Below are 19,570 nucleotides of genomic sequence, written 5' to 3'. Positions count from 1 at the left end.
TCTTTTACTGAACTTTTGCTCAGTATAATTATGCTCAGTATAATTGCCTCTTCTCTGCATCAGCTGAGAGAGGTTGAGCACCAGCTTAGCCAGCTTAGTGTGTATGTGGCACCAGCTTAGGGAGTTAGTGAAGCTAGCTTTGATTTTGGTGCCAGTGGGAGTTTAGTGAGGAAGAGTGTTAGTTTTTACTTGCTCAGTCAAATGCGTTTCTGATGCTGCAGGCTAATGTTCTCATGCTTACACGAACTCGGTTTGGAAGAAGTGAGAACACTTATGCTCCTGTATGTAGTAAAGGCTTATGCTGCACAGGGTAAGGCGATAAGGGAGGATATATTGGTACAAGTCTTATTTTATCTTTCAGGGATAAGTTCAGCCCTCAGGTTCTGGTAGATGGCCAATTGCAGGCCTCCTGACTTGCTTGGGGAGAGTTAGGAGCAGAACCTCATGTGGCGGAGCCACTGAAGGAGAGGTGATTCCTTTTAGGTTACCCTCCACTGGTGTAGTCTCCTATAGCTGTTCCTTTGTCTTCTCCAGCAGAAGTCATTCTTTAGTAGGAGGTTGTAGATTAGAGAGAATGAAATGGACAAGGCATTAATTCACAGGGATTTTACCTCTGACTTTTTCCTAGCTCCATAAGCAAATGTAGATTGATGCCCAGTGTTGAACACATTTTGAGACTGAATAAGGGTGCCCCTACACGGTAAATATATTTGACCAATATTCCGATGTTGTCAGAAATAGTTCCTCGTTGGGCGAGCGAGTTCCGTTCTCAGCTACCACTCTGTTGGCCGCGAGTTCGAATCTCCGACCGGCCAATGAAGAATAATGGGAATTTATTTCTGGTGAAATTCATTTCTCACTGTAATGTGGTTCGGATTCCACAATAAGCTGTAGGTCCCGTTGCTAGGTAACCAATTGGTTCTTAGCCACGTAAAATAAATCTAATCCTTCGGGCCAGACCTAGGAGAGCTGTTAATCAGCTCAGTGGTCTGGTTAAACTAAGATATACTTTTTTTAACTTTGTCAGAACTATTGAAACTCTAGGGGAAAGGTTGAAGGGTTGTTCAGGAGTTTTGAAACAGTGTAAGTTGATAATAACAAATCTCTCGTTTTGAGGGTGGTATTAACAATAAACCTTACTTGTCACCTTACCACTGTAACATGTCTGGAGCTAGCCGAAGTTTCAAGGAAGCAGAGGGATTTTGAAAGAAAATGGATTTGTTTATACAAGGGGATGCCATCTCCCTGGAAGGTGAAAGCAGAGGAGTACAAGAATAGAAATAAGAAACAAGAGGATTATGCATTATTGCTGGGGAAATATAGAGAAAAATGCCCAAATGCTACCCTACAAGATGTAAAGAAGCATAATTTGCTGAGAACAAACTTTAGGAAAGAGCTGAATCAAGATAAAGGATTCGAAGAAATATGGCACAGGCTCTGATGAAGAGTATGAATTGACATTATATTACTTTCAAGAATTGTTATTTCTACGAGACCAGGAAACTCTAGCAGAATTGATTAATACCATAGATAATAATGAGGATTCTGACTTCACAAATGCATCATGATTATTTAGCAAGGATTCTTACTTCATAATTCATCATGATTCTATAACAAGAAAGTGGACTTCACAATTCATCGTGGTTATATAACAAAGATTCTGTCTTAATAATTCATAATTATATAGCAAGGATTGTGACTTCATAATTTATCATTATATAGCAAAGATTCTGACTTCATAGTTTATCATGATTATATAGCAATTATATAACTATACTGTTTTGATGGGATGAAAACATGCAAAATACAACAAAATATAAAAGTAATTATATATATTAAGGAATATAAAAAATGAAAAACTAAGTCTTAAGTCTGCTACCAGATTTTCGTGGGTATATTAATTTCTCCTCTTGTACCAGTTCGTCATCCAATGAGACTATGTTATTGATGTCAATAGTATGTATCATGTAGGGGCACCCAAACTGTGTCTGTCCCCGTGTTTTTGGGTTTCTCTAGCTTGGTTTTAGTGAATTTCCAAATAACAATCAGATGTTTTGGTGGATGGGCAGTAGACATTTTTCTCATACCAGTACATCCTCAGTCATACAAGTTCCCTCGAGGTATATTTACAGAGGAGGGCATTGTATTGCTTTGCTGTTCAGGGCGCTTTGATTTGGCTTGTGTACAGCGCTTCTATAAGTATTAACAGGGAATTTGTTGCCCATAGGTGGATGGTGTCGACTTTCAGGAGCAAGAAATCTTTTCTGCCAAGTTAGCTGGTTCAAGTTGACCAACTCTGTCGACAGTATTCCAAAGGCCAAGAATCTGTTGCTTCACCTGGTTCATTCTCTGTGCATTATGATCTTCAGTCGACTTCTCTAAATCCTCCTCATTCTTATCTAGTGATGTGGGGATGATACTTGAAATTTGCAGGCTCGTCTGTCAGAAGATGAATAGGCGCTTGCTTCTTGAAGAGTTTTAGCCTCTGAAGGAAACTTCCTAAGCAGTAAAAGCTTTCTTTGTTAGGAAACATGGCCTCACAGGGGAATTTGTCAGATCAGGCTCAAAGTTTCTCTGCTTTCTTCGATACAGTAGGCGTTTTTCACTGTCTACTTTCAAGGTTATCGTTCCATACTTTCCTCAGTATTGTGTCGTGTTATTAGATCTGGCTGAGGGTCAGCACCTTAAGGTGTTAAGATCAGTTGAGATTGAAGCCCGTACAACTCAATATCAGTCTCTTAGGAATTGAGATGCAGGTCTAAATTTTATCTGCATATTCTTTTGAGCCTCTGGAATGAGTTCCATTGAATTATTCTATTGTAAAGGGAATGCTATTTTATCTGAGAACTGTAAGAATTCCAATTTAATCTCTTTGGTTGGGAAGAAGAGTAAACATTTCTCTGTCTTGTTGGACCAGTTCAAACTTAATTAGGTTAAGCTTGGAAGAGACAATTATCCTTTTGTTTTGTGATTTTAGAAACCTAGAACATTTGTCAAAGGTTAAGCCTGGAGAAGGCAAAGTAACCTTTTGTTTTGTGGTATATGAAAACCTAGATGTCTTTGTCAAGGGTTACTCCTGGAAGAGGCAGAGTTAACCTTTAGTTTTGTGGTTTTAGAAAATCCAGGATGCCTTTGTCCAAGGTTAAGCCTGGAGGAGGCAAAGTTAACCTTTGTCATAGAACACGAGGTTCTCTGTGATGTATTTGATTAGGCTAGTGCATGAGAACTAGCTAAATACCTTTTACCTTGATTGAAGGTAAGTATTCATAATGTGAGAGCTGTTGCTACTTCGTTTAGTTTGATGGCAATTTGTCGCTCTAGGATGGGATTAATACAGTGCTATAGCAGTGCAGTTTGGTTTCTGCCACTCACTACCTTCAGCATGCAGAGTCATATGGAAAAGAGTAAAGCTCTTATAGTCTGCTACTAGTAGCGTGGTAAAGTCTTTTCCTGAACCAAAGAAAGAGCAGCCTTTTAGGCTCTTTGTTTTAAATCTTGGGTTTCAGTATTTTGGGGAGCATGAAGGTAACATACACTGTATTGTGTAGGAGTCTACTTTTATATCATAAAGGTATTTATTTTTAGTGACTGTCCTTTTATAGGGCTTTTGGACCCAGGCACAGGGGTCCCCTCACACCGCTTCTGTTTCGTTCTAGCTGAACTGAAGTGGTTTTCTCTGCAAGGCTGCTCTTCGCTGCACACATATGAGAGCTTTGCTCCCTGAATGGAATCCAATTTCTGGCAGCAGTAAGAACCAGAAAGGATTCCAGATCAGGTAAGAGTGTTTTCGGTTTCATGCAAGAAACCTGTAGCTGGATTGGCTGAACGGATTTTGTTTAGATGCACTACCCACCATCCTCTTCTCAATGTGGGAATCAGCTATCCTTAACAGTAGGTTGGATTCATCCCAAATAATATAAATCTTCATAATAAAATTTATTATTTGGATACTTACCTACTGTTGAAGCAAACCCCACCCAGCCTCCTCACAACTTCGTTGGCTGTCAAGGAGAATTCTGACAAGAGCCAAAACATTCAAAACACATCTGGTGGAGAACATGTGTACCAGACAGTCATCTGGGCAGCCATTTGGTTTTTTGCTTGAATGCTGATTTGCCTATCGGCACAGAGATATAAGCTGTCTTTAACAGTAGGTAAGTATAAATATTATTATGAAAATTTATATATTTGTCATTGTTTGTCATACTTTTATTGGTTATTAGGATTACAGGCTACAGGATTTGGCATCCTTCATTTGTTATAAATGAGAACAGAAATCATTGTGTCACATTTCTAAGATTTTCATAGGTCTTGCCTTTAAGATTTGTTCTGTTGTGAGAGAGAGGATAATTTGACCATACCTAAGTTAACTAAGTTGGAAATCTAGTTGGCAAGACCAAAGGGAATATGTGTAAAATAAAAAAGCAAAAACGATTAAAGTGGAATAGAAGGGATGCTGTTTATGATCTTCTGTATTATCACCATTTTTATCTTTTTTTTTTTTTTGGTATTAGAAGTGTTGCCGTATAACTTCATTTAGTCATGAAATTTTTTGGTTATCATTAGTGACTAGTGATTATACTTCACCTAGCTTTCCTGTTTCTTGTAAGAAGAAAGAATTGTTAATATTTTTTTCAACAGGAAGCCATTCCCCTAGGAAGGGCACGATATTGTTAGTAAAAGTAATAAAATTTACCTACTTAAATGTGTGTTCATGCATCAGAATTCAGGAAAGCATTATGTTATTAAGTTTTTGTTCAAGTTGGATTCTTTTCTTTGAAAACCATGGTACGTAGTTTATTTTTTGGGGCTCCATCCTCTATTAATTATTGGCACAATACAAGTAATTTGAATATACTTGATAAGCGCTATAGCATGGATAGTTTCAACATTTTGAATCCAAGTATTTATGGTTTGTTTAGATTTAACTGAATAGAGTAGCTATGAATGGCAAATTTAGGTTTGAGGTTTTTAAGCAAATGAATATTATGATTTGTACCTAAAGATATTTGAAGGCTAATGTTAAGGTTTGTTGTTGAATGTTCATTATGTCAGATGGTTAATTTCTCTATTTCTATTGTATATCCAGCAACTGGGGAGTTCAGATGGCTTATAGGTATTAAAGAATCATTCTAATTTGTGTTTTACAAAGTCTTATTTTTTAATTTATGGTAAAATGGACAAGTAACAAGGTTTGTTTTATTGTACTTGTAGCACAAGAGGACAGCTGTGATGGGCCTCAGGGATCATCCATTCATTCTGAGGATTCCAATGATATGGATTTAACCCCGGATGCAAAGTTCGAAGATTTTTCCACACTACCTAAGCCTCAGGGAAATTACTTTAGCCGGGGAAAACCAATTGGCCTTGCAAAGAGAGGAGGATTTACACCAAGGCTACGTGGTGGAACTGTTGGCAAATGCAGTCCTGGAAAGAAAGCCTTTTCTAGTTCACGCAAGCGTGGTCAGACCCTGCCTATCCGCAGGGGACGAGGTGGTGGTCGAGGTTACAGGGGATATTTCAATTATCAAAACATTTCCCTGCAGGTAAATAAGATGAATTTTAGTTTCGTATAAGCAAGTTACCAGGTAATTACATAGCTGTAGTTTCTAACTTGTGCGACAGCCTTTAATTTAAAAATCGAGGTAGCACTTCGGTAGTTTAGTGTAGGTGATAAGCCCCGCCCACTACGGGAGTACTGGGAATGACTTAGCTGGTAGCGTCATTCTGTTTCTGCTGTGCTATCGAGTAACATTGGGGGTTAGCTGCAGCTTTTGTTTACTGATTTTTGGTTGTATGGCTGGATTTCGTTGAAGTATTATCGCTTATTTGAGTAGCCTAGCCTTCAAGCTTTAATAGGTCTCAGGATCATTTTTTTTTCTAGTTCTTTGGTTATTATGTCTCTTCAAGTTCACCTATTTTCACGACTATAGCAAAAGTTCCAAACCAGTTTAATGGGGGTTTGCTGCAGCTTTTGTTTACTGATTTTTGGTTGTATGGCTGGATTTCGGTGAGGTATTATCGCTTATTTGAGTAGCCTAGCCTTCAAGCTTTAACAGGTCTCAGGATAATTTTTTTTCTAGTTTTTTGGTTATTATTATGTCTTTTCAGGTTCACCTATTTTCACTACTATAGTCAAAGTTCCAAACCAGTTTAATCAGTCTTCATATGACTCTCATACAATTTGCAGTTAATGTAGTAGGTAGAATATAGTAGGGAGAAAATTTGTGCTAAATATAATGGTTAGAAAGAGTAGAAGGTACTTAAATCTCAACTAGACAAGATAGAGGGGGATAGAAAGGAAAGCAGTCTCTGGGGCCAAGAAATGAGCTAACCTTAGCCTAGAATTCTACCCTAGCCTAGGTAGAACATAGCTCTGCTATTCCTTCTTCCTCCCTTCCCACCTTTTTCTCCTGCTATCAGCCCTCCTACTTTTAATCATCCTACTCTCGTGCTTGGCTCCCTCGTTTCCGATCTGATGCCATTGCCAGTCTAGAGTAAAAGTTTCAAAAGAAAATTATCCTTTTAGTGAATTCAATAGTGAAGTTAGGTTCGTCACTGAAGGTGTTTATGGGAAAACGTATTCAGACGGCACCACTTCCCTGCAAAGTGACAAGTGAAAGTGTTATGCAAGTGGAGGAGGTGGCGTCTCGTCCCGCTGGTTCTCCTAGATGAAGGTCTCTGTCCTGCTCCCCTAAACCTGGGAGAAGACATACTGGAAGTCCATGGGAGGCTGGTGGGGTTTGCCCATGGGTTGCTGCCCCCTCAGTTGAACCTGTTGCGTGTTCCTGGGTATTGGCAGACAGCCACTGGAAAGGCATCTTGACAGGAGAAAGTGTTATGCAAGTGGAGCAGGTGGCTTCTCCTCCTGCCAGTTCTCCTAGACAAAGGTCTCTGTCCTGCCCCCTTAAACCTGAGAGAAAACATGCCGGCCCCCTCATTCAAACCTGATGCACAAGTATCCTAGGTTTTGACAGACAGTTGCCGGAAAGGCATCTTATTTTTTATGAGAATGCTTTTTAATCATAGTCTTAAAAAGCTCAATCCCAGAATTATTGTTTAAAATGTACGATAGTTGGAGGAGGTGTCGTTCATCGTTCCAGAGGCAGTTTTATCATACATGTAAGATAATTATTGTACGAATTCCATCCCTGCAGTGATGTCACTTCCGACGATTGTGACACGGACAGGAGGCGCAGGAAACGATTCTTGGATTCTTCTACGCTGCTTAAGACCCTTCAGGTAATGTGGGTCGGTTTTCAGAACCATCCCAGTCAAGCGTTACCAGATCTCATTTGCATTTTGATGCTAAATCTGTAGGAAGTGACGCTAATCTATCAGGGTGCACCCGCTTCTCAGTGCCAGGTGTCCACTCCCAGGCGTGTTTCTCCTTTTTGTAGTTACCTTTAGAGCAAGATGAACCGTCATTGGCTCCTTTTAAACGACAGTTAGCTGGAATAATATTCTTACTTCGTCCTCCTGAATTTTCTCAAGGAGATGGGAGATTGCCTTTCAGGCAGTGAGGAGCAAGGGAAAGCTTGTTTCGCTTTTCCTCCCTCTCACTTAGCTCAAAGAAGATATTTTCTGTCACCAGGGAAGCTCCTTCTTTTGGAGTTGCTGCCTCCTCCCAAGGGGACTTCTCTGTTCTCATCAACTCTTCTTGACGTTTTGCAGTCCCATTGGCAAAAGTAATTTTTCATCAACAGAGCTAGACCACCTCATTAAGAATATCGTCAAGGTTTTTTGAAGTTTTTAGCTTCCTTGGCTGGACAGTGGGAAAATGGGCTAAAAGTTGTTCACTATGGGAGTACTTGAGAAAAGAGAGCTCTGGTGCTCCTTTACGTTTGTTAGCATGTACTTAGTGTTATGTGGTTTCAAATGGACATACTACCTCTTTTCATATTTTGGTAGTTTTCATTTGTTCAGCTACTGTTCTTATTTTATTGTTTTACTGTTGAGTGTTTTTAATTCAAACTGCTACTTTCTGGTAACGGTATTTCATATGCCTTTCTTGGCTACATACATTGTAAACTTTTTCTCTTTCCTTAATAAACGCCCCAAGAAGAGGTCCATTGGAGGATGAAACTGTTGGGCATATTCTCACAAAAACACCTAATGTTTTTGTATGTGGATGTGGAAAACAAAAGAATACCATATCTTTGTGTCAAAGAAGATTACCAGGTAATTGCAGAATCAGGGCACTTCCTCCTCCCCTCTAATGGATGTAAGGGCACAAACAGAATGATGCTACCAGCTAAGTTGTTCCCAGTACTCCCTTAGTGGGTGTGGCTTATCACTTACACTAAACTATTGGAAGTGCTACCACAATTTTTAAATCATAGGCTGCCACGCGAGTTAGAATCTATGACTATGTAATTACCTGGTAAGTACATATGAAACTTAATTTTATTATGAAAATATCATTTTTTAGTTTTAAAACTTATCCGTTTTACTCCTGAAAGGTAATTTGTGCTGTGGTAAAAAAATATCATTTGCCCATAATGAAAAAATAACTTGCATGTCTTATTTTTAATGATAAATGTTTCTGTCAAATGAAGGGTTGCATTTTTATGTTAGTAATGGAACAGATTAGGAAATCATCAGAGATTTGAAAATATAGGAGACTTTGATCCTCAGAAATACTGTACTTGTTCAGTCACATGAATTTGCTTTTGTAAATATTTTGCACAGATGATATAGCTTTCATTCAGAAACATGTTGTTATTAGTGTTACACCTTACTTGCTTTTATTTCAAGGTTATGGAGGTGAATCATGGCACAGGAAAAGAAGAAGGGGAGGAAAATAAAGTTATCCTGGTATCAGCCAAAGATGAATTTTGCCTTGAGCAAGATGTATGTGCTATGTGTGGAGCCTTTGGACAAGATCAAGAAGGCCGCCTTATTGCATGTGCTCAGTGTGGGCAGTGCTATCATCCTTACTGTGCTAATGTAAAGGTCAGATTTAGCTATTATGTTCAAAAGTAACTTACATGATATCCTCACTAATGGTCAAGTTGATAAATTATTAGTTTTCCATTACCGGTCTGGTGTAGCGTACTGTAAATGGTTATATAAGTAGGCTGTGACCCTGACAGACAACACCCACTGAGGTATGGAAGTCTTATAATTGATAAAATTATCCTGTAAAGAGAAACTCTTATCAGTCTTTTTATCTTTTTTTTTATCATTTCATATCATTTGTGTTGGAAGACTTACATCAGTTTAGGTGACAGGCTGTTTGCCATTGTATGCTTAAGTATACAATGCAGAAGTATTTACTCACTGCTGATGTACTGATATAACACTTGTTTTTGACACACCTCTTTTATGGTGTTTTTAGACAGTTACAGTTTTATGATGGGTTTTCTTTTTAGGGCCTTTGATGGAATTGATTCCCTTTAATCTCATTGAATTATTTAAGCCATGTCTGAATTCCTATCTGCTCCATTTCTCTAGGATTTTCTTTGTCTTCCTGCTATATTTGCTCCACTATTTTCATATCTTTGCCTTCTAACTGTGCTTCTTCCCATATCATGACATGCCCAAATCATCTCAGTTTTTGAGATCTTGATCTGTTGTCCACCCTCTGGACACCAGTTTTCAAAGCAACCTCTTCATTTTTAATGATCTTTCCCATGCAATCTAGCCATGAATCTTAGCATTGTTTGGTCACATTGTTTCAAAATCTTCATATTCATTTAAGTGCCTGTTCTGTTGTGCAGGATAGCACAGGCCTTTTATGCTTATTACAAATTTTGCTTTGGCGGGCTGGTTCCTATCACCATAGGCCATCCCGCTATTGGCAGCGAGAGTGCACAGGTTTGCAGTAGCACACTTAGCACATGTCATCATAAGGACATCTCCTCACAGGACACCTCTTCTGTTGACAGTGTGTTTTACGTTGACAGTGAGAGGACATCTCGGTTGACGTGCATATTACATTGAAAGTGCAGTTGCACGGATTTGCAGTAGCATGCTAAGCACATATCATCATAGCGCATCAGCTGGATCTTCCTAGCTCCGAAGGCCAGTGGAGATTGGAGGACAATAATAGACTTGTCAGCATTGAACCTTTTTGTCAGGAAGACGAGGTTCAAAATGGAGTCTCCGAAGACAGTCTTGGCAGCAGTCAGAGGAGACTATATGTTGACCATAGACAAATTATTTTAAAAATTTGTCATTTTGCTCACTAATTAGTTATTTTCTTAGTGATTTTCATTTACCAGGTGTTTAGGAGTCTTCATTGCTGTTATTTTTAGTACTTCCCTCTAAATCCTTCCCTCTCACTCCAGCTGCTCAATAGTGGGTGTCCCAAGGTAGCAAAATATTCTCCCTATATAATGACATGAACTTTTGCATTTGTTCCTTTTGACTCCTTTCTTCATTTGTACTAGCAAGCTTGAGCATATGCTTTGACACCATTTAAACCTTCCTTTCCAAGTTACAGGTACATCTTATATCCTGTTTGGTGTCATTATGGTATAATGATGTTTAGTATTTATAGTTAAACCTTTAAGTAAGAACTGTATAACATATGTAAATATTGTCTTGTCCTGCACAGGAAAGGTGTAAATATTCTCCTGTCCTGCACCAGGAGAGGTGTGTTTTATTTTTCCTAGCTAAAGTTTTGTCACTTTTTTTTTAAATACAATATTGTAATCAGTTTGTGTTCAATTATTCCTCTTTTATTAATGAGGACACTTTTGTTTGCAGGTAACAAAAGTAGTTCTTCAGAAAGGATGGAGATGCTTAGACTGCACAGTATGCGAAGGTTGTGGGGAAAGGAATGATGAAGCTAGGCTAGTGTTGTGTGAAGATTGTGATATTTCCTATCACATATATTGTATGAATCCTCCATTAGATCAAGTTCCATCAGGTGTTTGGAGATGTAAATGGTGAGTAATATTTGTGTGTTATTTCACTGCATACTACTGTTGTATGAAAATAAACCCTAATGAAAGTTGGAGGTTGATGGTTTTTTATTCTGGGAAATATTTGCTATTATGTAAAGTTAGGTTGAAATGATTTATGATGGCAAGGAACTCATCTTCAATAATTTGTTTTAGGTGTGCAATATGTCATTACTGCGGTGCCACTGACCCAGGGCCCAATTCTACATGGCAGCAAAATTATAGTATGTGTGGTCCCTGTATGTCAATGACACAGTGCCCAGTGTGTGATGAACCATATGCTGATGGAGAGCTGATTATTCAATGTACAAATTGTGAAAGGTGGCTTCATGCATCAGATGATATGATTCACACTGAGGAAGAAGCTGAAAGGTGAGCTTATTAAATTTTTAGAGGTCGATAGTTGCATTAGGAATTATGTATAATAATATTAAACATTATAATTGTTAAGTTTTTGAAATATGTTTGTTTATTCTAGGTACTTTAAATTTTAAGCTCTGCCAAGAGAAGTATCATTTTCATACCAAGATATGAAAGTATGACATACATTTCAGAACTCTTCTAGTATGGAACATGCTAAATAGACAGCTGAAGTCTTCATTTTTTAAAGGAAAATAGTAGAATAACTGTCAGGCATTAGTTATTAATGCTTATGGTGAATACCCCGAGAGCCCTTCGCACTTAGAAGAGCTTGAAGTAGCCTCAATGTCATCTTTTTCATACACATCCAGAATCATGTTCAAGGACTGAGGTTATCCAGCAGTCCCTGTTTTGGAGGTTACAGCTGCAGCTGCCACCACTCCTGGCATATTCTCTATCACTTACCATTACCAAGGAAAGTGACTGTGGTGAAGTTTGTTGCGTGGTGTACTGACCAGGATGGTACTCCACTCAAAACCCTGTTCATGATTTAGCAAATGTTTATTTATTCCTCTATTTTTGGTGATTAGGGCCTTGATGGTTTCAATAAATTGAAAAAAAACATTGAAAAGGAGTAACTGACCTTTTCATCTCGTGTGGAGTGTGAACTGTTACCAGAAGTAATGTTTTAATTACTTTACTTTGTAACGATTTGCCTCAATAGCTTGTAACTATTTGTCTCAATAGGTTAACTATTTGCCTCAATAGCTTTCTCTTTTTATAATTGTGTACAGTACAGTACAGTGGTACTTTGGTGCTCGTCTGCTTTGGAACTCACTGAATTCGGTACTTGATTCACTTTGATAGGAAAAAATTGTCTTGGTACTTGTCATTTTCTTGGTACTCGATGCTCAAGCTAAAACATGTTTGCATCGAGACACGTGACTTGCTAATCCTTTATTAACACAAAGGGTTCACACCTCAGTTACTGCTTTGCTTTCAGTCAGTGCACAACCCTCGTCAGTGAGCTCTTGACTTTTTTGCTCTTGATTTTGTGTTTTTTTCTCTATTCGTGTACATATACAGTAGTGCATCATGGGTCTTAAGAGAAATATTAGTTATAATAGTGAGACCAAAAGAAAATTAGAGAGAGAAAGAAAAAAAAAGAGAGATAATAGTTAAATATGAAAACGGTGTGCCTATGTCTGATACTGCTGCCGAGTATCATATGCCCAGAACTATGATCTCCACTATCGTTAAAATTTGTTCGTGAATTTAGAAACTGTGTGAAGGCTGAGGGTTTTATTCCCAGGTATATATTGCAATGAGACAGTCTTATTTTGGAAAAAAATACCCGACAGGACTTCCATAACGTGTGAGGATAACTCGTGAGAAAAAGGCATTGCCAGGTCACAAACCAATAAAGGACTGGATAACTGTTGCTGTGTGGTAATGCTAGTGGGGACTAGAAGCTCAAGCCATTAGTAGTCTATCATAGAGAAAACCTTGGAGTTTTCAAAAAGAGCAACATTCAGAAAACAAGTTACCTGTGATGTGGAGGGCAAATAGTGAAGTTTGTGTCACCAGGCAGTTTTTCACGGAATGGGTAAATGAAGTTGCCTAACCATAAAAAAATATTTACTAGAGAGAAATGTGGCCCAGAAGGTAATACTGCTTTTAGGCAATGCTCCTGCCCACCCTCCAGACTTGCAGGGTAACATGATGAAAGAATTTATAATTTTATAATCATTAAGTTCTTGCCCCCTAACACTACTCTGCTGATCCAGCCCATGGACCAGCAGATCATCAGTAATGTAAAAAAACTATGTAAGTATACAAAGGCACTCTTCCAGAGTTGCTTTGAGGTGACCACAGACACCCAGTTGACCCTCGGGGAATTTTTAAAAAATCACTTGAATATCCTTCGTTGCCTCACACTTTTTGATAAGGCCTGGGACGAAGTTTCCTACAGGACCATGATTTCTGATGGAAGAATTTATGGCCAGATGCTGTAACACAAAGGGATTTTGAAGGCTTTGAAGCTGATCCTGGCCCAGTTGTGGAGGATATGGTGTCTCTTGGCAAATCCTTCGACCTGAAAGTCAGCAGTGAAAATGTGTAGGAGTTTTAGTGGTAGAGCACAGAGGAGCTGACCACTGAGTTAAGTATATCGTAATATAACCAAACCACTGAGCTGATTAACAGCTCTCCTAGGGCTGGCCCTAAGGATTAGATTTATTTTACGTGGCCAAGAACCAATTGGTTACCTAGCAATGGGACCTACAGCTTATTGTGGAATCCAGTCCACATTATAGCGAGAAATGAATTTCTATCACCAGAAATAAATTCCTCTTATTCTTCACTAGCCGGTCGGAGATTCGAACTCGCGGCCAGCAGAGTGCTAGCTGAGATTAGAACCCACTCGACCAACGAAGAACTAGGAACTGCAGAAGATTCAGAGGGAGGAGCAACTGGTGGTGGTTGAGGGACTGTCGCAAGGTGAGCTGGATGGCAGGGAGAATATCCCCACTTAATTGATAAGGATATATGTGCTAAATGGGTAGAAGTACAAAATTTTGTAGAAATATATCACCCTAATAAAGCCTTAACTAGCCAAAGTATAAATTTATTAAATGATTAAATGATGAAACCCCATCTCACTTTAGAGCCATGCTGAAAATATGTGAAAAGCAAATGTTAATTGATAGGGTTTTAGTAAAAATTAAACCAGAAGAGTCTCAATTAAGGCTCAGTGGCCATAGGAGACAGAAAATTGAAAAGAGAAAAAACATCATAGGCAAAAGTGCCTGATGTTTTATTGGAAGGGGACTCTCCTTCCAAAAAATAATTTTCCTCGCCGTCCTTCCGAACAGTAATCTTCTGCCTCACCACCTTCCCTACCACCTTCCTCCTACGTCATCATGCTTCCCAGTACGGTACAGGTAAGGCGTAAAGTTACTTTATGCAACATTTACTTGTATTTAATCTATTGTTTTTTTATTTATGCAATATTTACGTGTATTTAATTAAATTTAAAGGAGGACTATGTCATTCCATTCCTGGAAAGCCCACCATTGGTCATCACTCCTATCACATTGACAGCGTACTCAGCAGGCTCCGAGAGACATTCGGCCCTGTTGTAGGAAGTCTTCTCCCTTATCCAGAAAAGAGCCATAGAGGAGGTTCAGAACACTGACACGGAAGGCTTTTACAGTTACCTCTTCATGGTTCCCAGAGCATCACGGGGTTGGAGACCAGTCCTCGATGTAAGTGCTCTCAGTCACTTTGTTGTGAAGACAAAATTCAAGATGGAAACAAGCCAATCTGTCCTTGCTTCCATTCAACAGGGTGACTGGATGTATCCCTAGATATGCAGGATGCATATATTTTCAGGTTCCAGTTCATCCAGCATCCAGAAAATATCTGAGGTTTGTCTTCCAAGACAAGGTATACCAGTTTTGGGCCCTTTGCTTCGGCCTTGCGATGTCACCGCAGGTGTTCTCTCAAGTTCTCGCTCCTCTTTCGAAATGGCTCCACTTAGTAGGGATCATCGTGAGTCTTTACCTAGACGAGTGGCTACTTCGATCCCCATCAAAGGACAAATGCATGGAGGACACACAAGATTATTCTTCTGACCCAGGAGCTGCGCCTTCTTTTAAATCTTCAGAAGTCCCAGTGAACCCCATCCCAAGAAATCCTCTCCCTGGGGATGATACTGAACTCTTGGGCTTTTTGGGTTTCCATCCCCTGAGAAGATATCCAACTGCCTTAAGATAGTCCAGAATTTTCTAGCCCTTTTGTCATGTTTGGCTCAACAATGGATGAGCCTATTGGGGACTCTGGCCTCCATAGAAACCTTGTCAGACGGGGCAGGTTACATATGAGAGTTCTCCAGTTTTACCTGAAGGCCAACTGGAACAGAAAGACACAGCCAGAGAGTCACATCTTCTTGATCACCCTGGAGGTAAAATCAGACCTGCAGTGGTGGCTGTAAGAAGGGAAGTCCCGTCATCCTCTGAACCCAGAATTAAACTTTTATTCCGATGCTTCGGACATAGGCTGGGGAGCCCTGCCTGAGAATTAAGAAGTCTCCGGGACGTGGACTCAAGATCAACAAGGCCTACACATCAATGTAAGAGAACTGAAGGCAGTTCATCTAGACCTTCAGAGTTTTGCCTCACTAGTCCGCAACAATGTAGTTGTTCATGTGGACAATACCACGGTCCTAGCCTACATTGAAAATCAGGGCGGTACCAACTCCTTCTCCCTATGTCAAGCAGTGAGAGAATTACTGCTGTGGGCAGAACAAAATCAAGTAACTCTGGTCACCCAGTTTATCCAGGGGAAGCTAAATGTGATGGTGGACGAGCTGAGCCATCTAAAGCAGGTCCTTCCCACTGAATGGACCCTGGACCCACTAGTTTGTGTGGATCTGTGGAAGTTATTGGGCAAACCAATGATAGACTTGCTTGCCACCTCCAGAAACCATCATCTTCCTCTGTTTTGCTTGCCGGCCCCAGACCCCCTTTCTTGGGCCACGGACACCATGCTTCAAGATTGGTCAAATCTAGATCTGTATGCCTTCCCTCCCTTTATTATGATCAGTGAGGTTTTGAATATGTTTCAGAGGCACTGCAATGCAACCATGACCCTCATAGCTCCGTTTTGGCCTCTGAGAGAGTGGTTCCCAGACCTTTTTCCACAAAAACCATCTCTTCTCAGACAACCCCATTTCAGGAGACACCACCAAGGGTTGTCTGCTCTCACTCTGACAGGTTTCAGACTGTCCGTAAGCTGGTCGGAGCGAAAGGGTTTTTAAAGGGAGCTGCAGAAGCAATTGCTCAGTGCAGAAGATGATCTAGCCTCGTCTATCAGGCTAAGTGGTCAGTCTTTTGACAGTGGTACCTCAGTCACAATGTCTCATCTTCTGAGACCACTGTAACTCAGTTTGCAGATTTTCTCCTTTCTCCGAGGAAAAGTTGGATACTTGGCTTCCTTTTGCTTTAAAGGCTATCGGACTATGCTTGGCTCAGTCGTCAAACATAGAGGGCTAGATCTCTCTTTGAACTCTGGTATCAAGGACCTGTTAAAGTCCTTTGGTAAGGCGAAATGGAATAAGGACAATTCTTTGGTCTCCTGAAACCTGGATGTGGTCCTGAAATGGCTGATAGGCCCATCTTTTGAGCCCCTTAAGTCTGCTTCTCCTAGGAACCTGACTTGCAAGACTCTCTTCCTCTTTTGCATTAGTCATAGCTAAACACATCAGTGAACTTCAAGCCATTGACAAAAAGGGGGTTTCTCTCAAGGGAATGCTGTTCTTTCACTCTAGGTTTTCTGGCAAAGAATGAGGACCCATCCAATCCCTGGCTTAGTTCTTTTATGGTTAAGACCTAGTTCAAGAGGAAGAAAGAGAGTCCTATGTCCAGTCAGGGCACTGAGACACTACCTGCATGGGACAGAAAAGATCAGGGTTACATCTGGTAACCTTTGGCATTCAGTAAGGAACCCGCCTCGTCCGCTTTCAAAGAATGCCTTGTCGTACTTTCTGAGAGATTTAATTAAGGAAGCACATGCTCAGATCTAGGAGGATTTGTTACCGAACTTTAAAGTGAGAGCCCGCAACATCAGAGCGGTGTCTACTTCATTGGTGTTCAGATATAATATGTCTTCTTACTCCATTATCCAGCCGACTTACTAGAAATGCAGGTCTATTTTTGCCTCATTATTTGGAAGATATGGAAACTGTTTAATGATTGCAGTCCCTGGGACCATTATCAGTGGCTGGCATGATATTAGGTGAAGGAGTAGAGGAAGCACTGTTTTTCTCCTATTTTTTCGTCTTGGTGTAGGGTTTTTGAGGTTTGGAGAGTCTGAGGGTACAAGGTACTTGGAGTATCCACTGGTCTTAGTGGATAGGTTGTGGGCTGTAAAGCTCCCACTGAAGTAGAGGTGCCTGACGGCTCAACAGCCACACCACTACAGGTTAAGATGAGCACCAACCAGAAACAGTACCCACCTGCAGTAGCTCTCTTACCAGGTAAGGAAACAACCAACATAGCAGTCAGTGCTGGCAGATTCTTCTATTCAAAATTCATTATCATGCTTTAATATTCTGGAGTAGAATATGTCCATGTGTCCCACCTCCTTTCAATGTGGGGTTCAGCTATGTAATTACTTGGTAAGTTACTTATATGAAAATGATATTTTCATAATAAAATTAAGTTTCACTTATACTTAGCAAGTAATTACTAGATTAGAGCCCACCCTCCTCCGCTCTCATGGACATAAGGGCACAAATGAATTGAGTAATGGCTGCCAGGTTCATGTATTCCCCAGTAGTGGGTGGGGCTGTCACCTAGGTAAAACAATAAAGAAGTGCTACCGCGAAGTTCAGAAAGTTCCACACGAGATAGATATATTAGCTATGTAATTACATGGTAAGTATAAATGAAACTTAATTTTTTTTATGAAAATATCATTCTTTGATTGTCTCTTCTTTTTTTTTTTTATCTTTTAAAAGTTTTCTTTGTGATATAATTTTTTTATCTTGCCATAAGGCATCATGCTTCCTAGGAAGTAAAGAAATCAAAGAAAAGCTGCTAGAAAGAACAGTATGGCTTACAGTAAAGCCAAACACTGCATCGGCACTTGCGGCAACAACAGTTGGTTGAACCATTTTGACCTAAAATATGGTATTAATGTCATCTGCCTGTTTTAATTATGTAAATTACAATAATAATTTCTTAATGTGAAAAGTTATAATTTTTTTATAATTTAATTAAAAAGATGGAACTAGGTGCCTGCTAGGTTCCCCCAAGCCCTTGGAGTACCAACCTACTAACAAGCAGCCCATTGCTTTATGGGGAGCTCCCAGTCTTGTTTTCACTTGTACTCTTTTTGTACAAACCCAATAAAAAGAATGTGGTGCCCCTCTTTCTTTTCCCAAATTCTTTGTTCTTGAAATTATGCTGGAAGAATGGGCCTTGGGGGATGATAGTGTGTTGTGGTACCTGATAGCTATGTGTATGGAAGTAGGGCTATTTATGATTTTTTTATGGTTGTATGAAAAATGTTTTAATTTTGTAAAAACATTTGTATCTGATACTCTTATAATATAAAAAGGTGTAATGGATGTATTAATTATTAGCAAGAATATGTTATAAAGTCTTTGAACGTCAGTAAATTATTTTTGCTCACTTTATAGATGTGCAGAAAAAGGATACTTGTGTTTGATATGTCGACCTCAAGATGCCCTACCTCCGCACTTATTACCACACACCCCGCCTATGCGTCGTGTTCAACTTCCACAGCCACCAGTCCCAGTTACTACTGCTCCACCCAGCCCAGTGCATCTCCCAAGCCCCAATGACATAATGACAAAGGTAAATAAAGCCAAATACTCATGTGTTACAGTATTCTTTTTTACTACTAATGTAATTCATTTGATGTAGTCTATACAGTACATATGATTTCTCTTAACTTATAAGTTAGCAAAATTGCTAGTGTTAAAGACTTGGGGAATTTGTGACAAATGATTAAAAAACTTATATTTATATAGCTGACTGCTTTGAACAAAAATTTATATTTAATTAATCATGTGCAACAGGTTACTTCAAAAGCCGAGTTTTGGGTTGATGGAATTTGCCTGTCGGAGTGTGGCATGTTCCAGATCAAAACACAAACAATTGAACCCCAGAAAAAACCCAGGTTAGTGTTATTGCTATTCAAGTAGTTTAACCAAGGAATTTAGTGTAGCATTCAAATCTATTATTTCATTAATAGATTTTTTTTTTTACCAAGAAAAAACATTGATTCTTGAAGGCTGATATTGATTTAATACTGATTTTTATATATGTAACTTAGCAAGTAATTACATAGCTATACTTTTTCACTCGCTTAGCAGTTAAAAATTTGAAGTTTGCGATAGCGATTCGCTTTTTTAAAGTGTTGGTAACTACCCCGCCCTCTATCGGGGAACAATAGGTACAACGTTAACAGCAATCATCACTATTCTGCCGGCTGTACTGTCAATATTAAATGGTTTGGTAGTTGACTTTGAGGTTTTTTCTTCGCTTTTCCCCAAGGATTTGGTGAAGTACCCATTATTTTGGTAGCTTTTCAGCTTAGCCTAGTGGTTTTTCTTCAGTTTATTTATGATGTCTGATTCCAGTTCATCAAGTATTAAGTATTGTAGGGAGGGTTGCAAGGCCTGAATGACCAAAGTAACCTACGATAGTCGTACGTTCTGTGCAAAATGTAGTGGACAAGTGTTCAGTAGATCTCACTTGTGATGAATGTGT

At 39.4% G+C, this 19,570-nt stretch overlaps 1 protein-coding gene across 14 annotated transcripts in view; it reads left to right on the top strand.

Annotated features, from left to right (window-relative positions):
* LOC136829355 (histone-lysine N-methyltransferase 2C-like) overlaps positions 1 to 19,570 on the top strand; it is a 189,130-nt gene that overhangs the window by 31,914 nt on the left and 137,646 nt on the right. For all 14 annotated transcript variants that reach the window (XM_067087796.1, XM_067087799.1, XM_067087798.1 and 11 more), the window contains 6 exons: positions 5,215 to 5,546; positions 8,758 to 8,955; positions 10,714 to 10,895; positions 11,067 to 11,282; positions 18,475 to 18,652; positions 18,877 to 18,977. In XM_067087796.1, the coding sequence (XP_066943897.1) occupies positions 5,215 to 5,546; positions 8,758 to 8,955; positions 10,714 to 10,895; positions 11,067 to 11,282; positions 18,475 to 18,652; positions 18,877 to 18,977 (1,207 nt within the window). The remainder of the gene's footprint in view (positions 1 to 5,214; positions 5,547 to 8,757; positions 8,956 to 10,713; positions 10,896 to 11,066; positions 11,283 to 18,474; positions 18,653 to 18,876; positions 18,978 to 19,570) is intronic.

The sequence above is a fragment of the Macrobrachium rosenbergii genome, chromosome 44 (assembly GCF_040412425.1).
Source record: "Macrobrachium rosenbergii isolate ZJJX-2024 chromosome 44, ASM4041242v1, whole genome shotgun sequence".
Classification (NCBI taxonomy): Eukaryota; Metazoa; Arthropoda; class Malacostraca; order Decapoda; family Palaemonidae; genus Macrobrachium; species Macrobrachium rosenbergii.
This window is presented reverse-complemented; position numbering and strand designations above follow the sequence as displayed.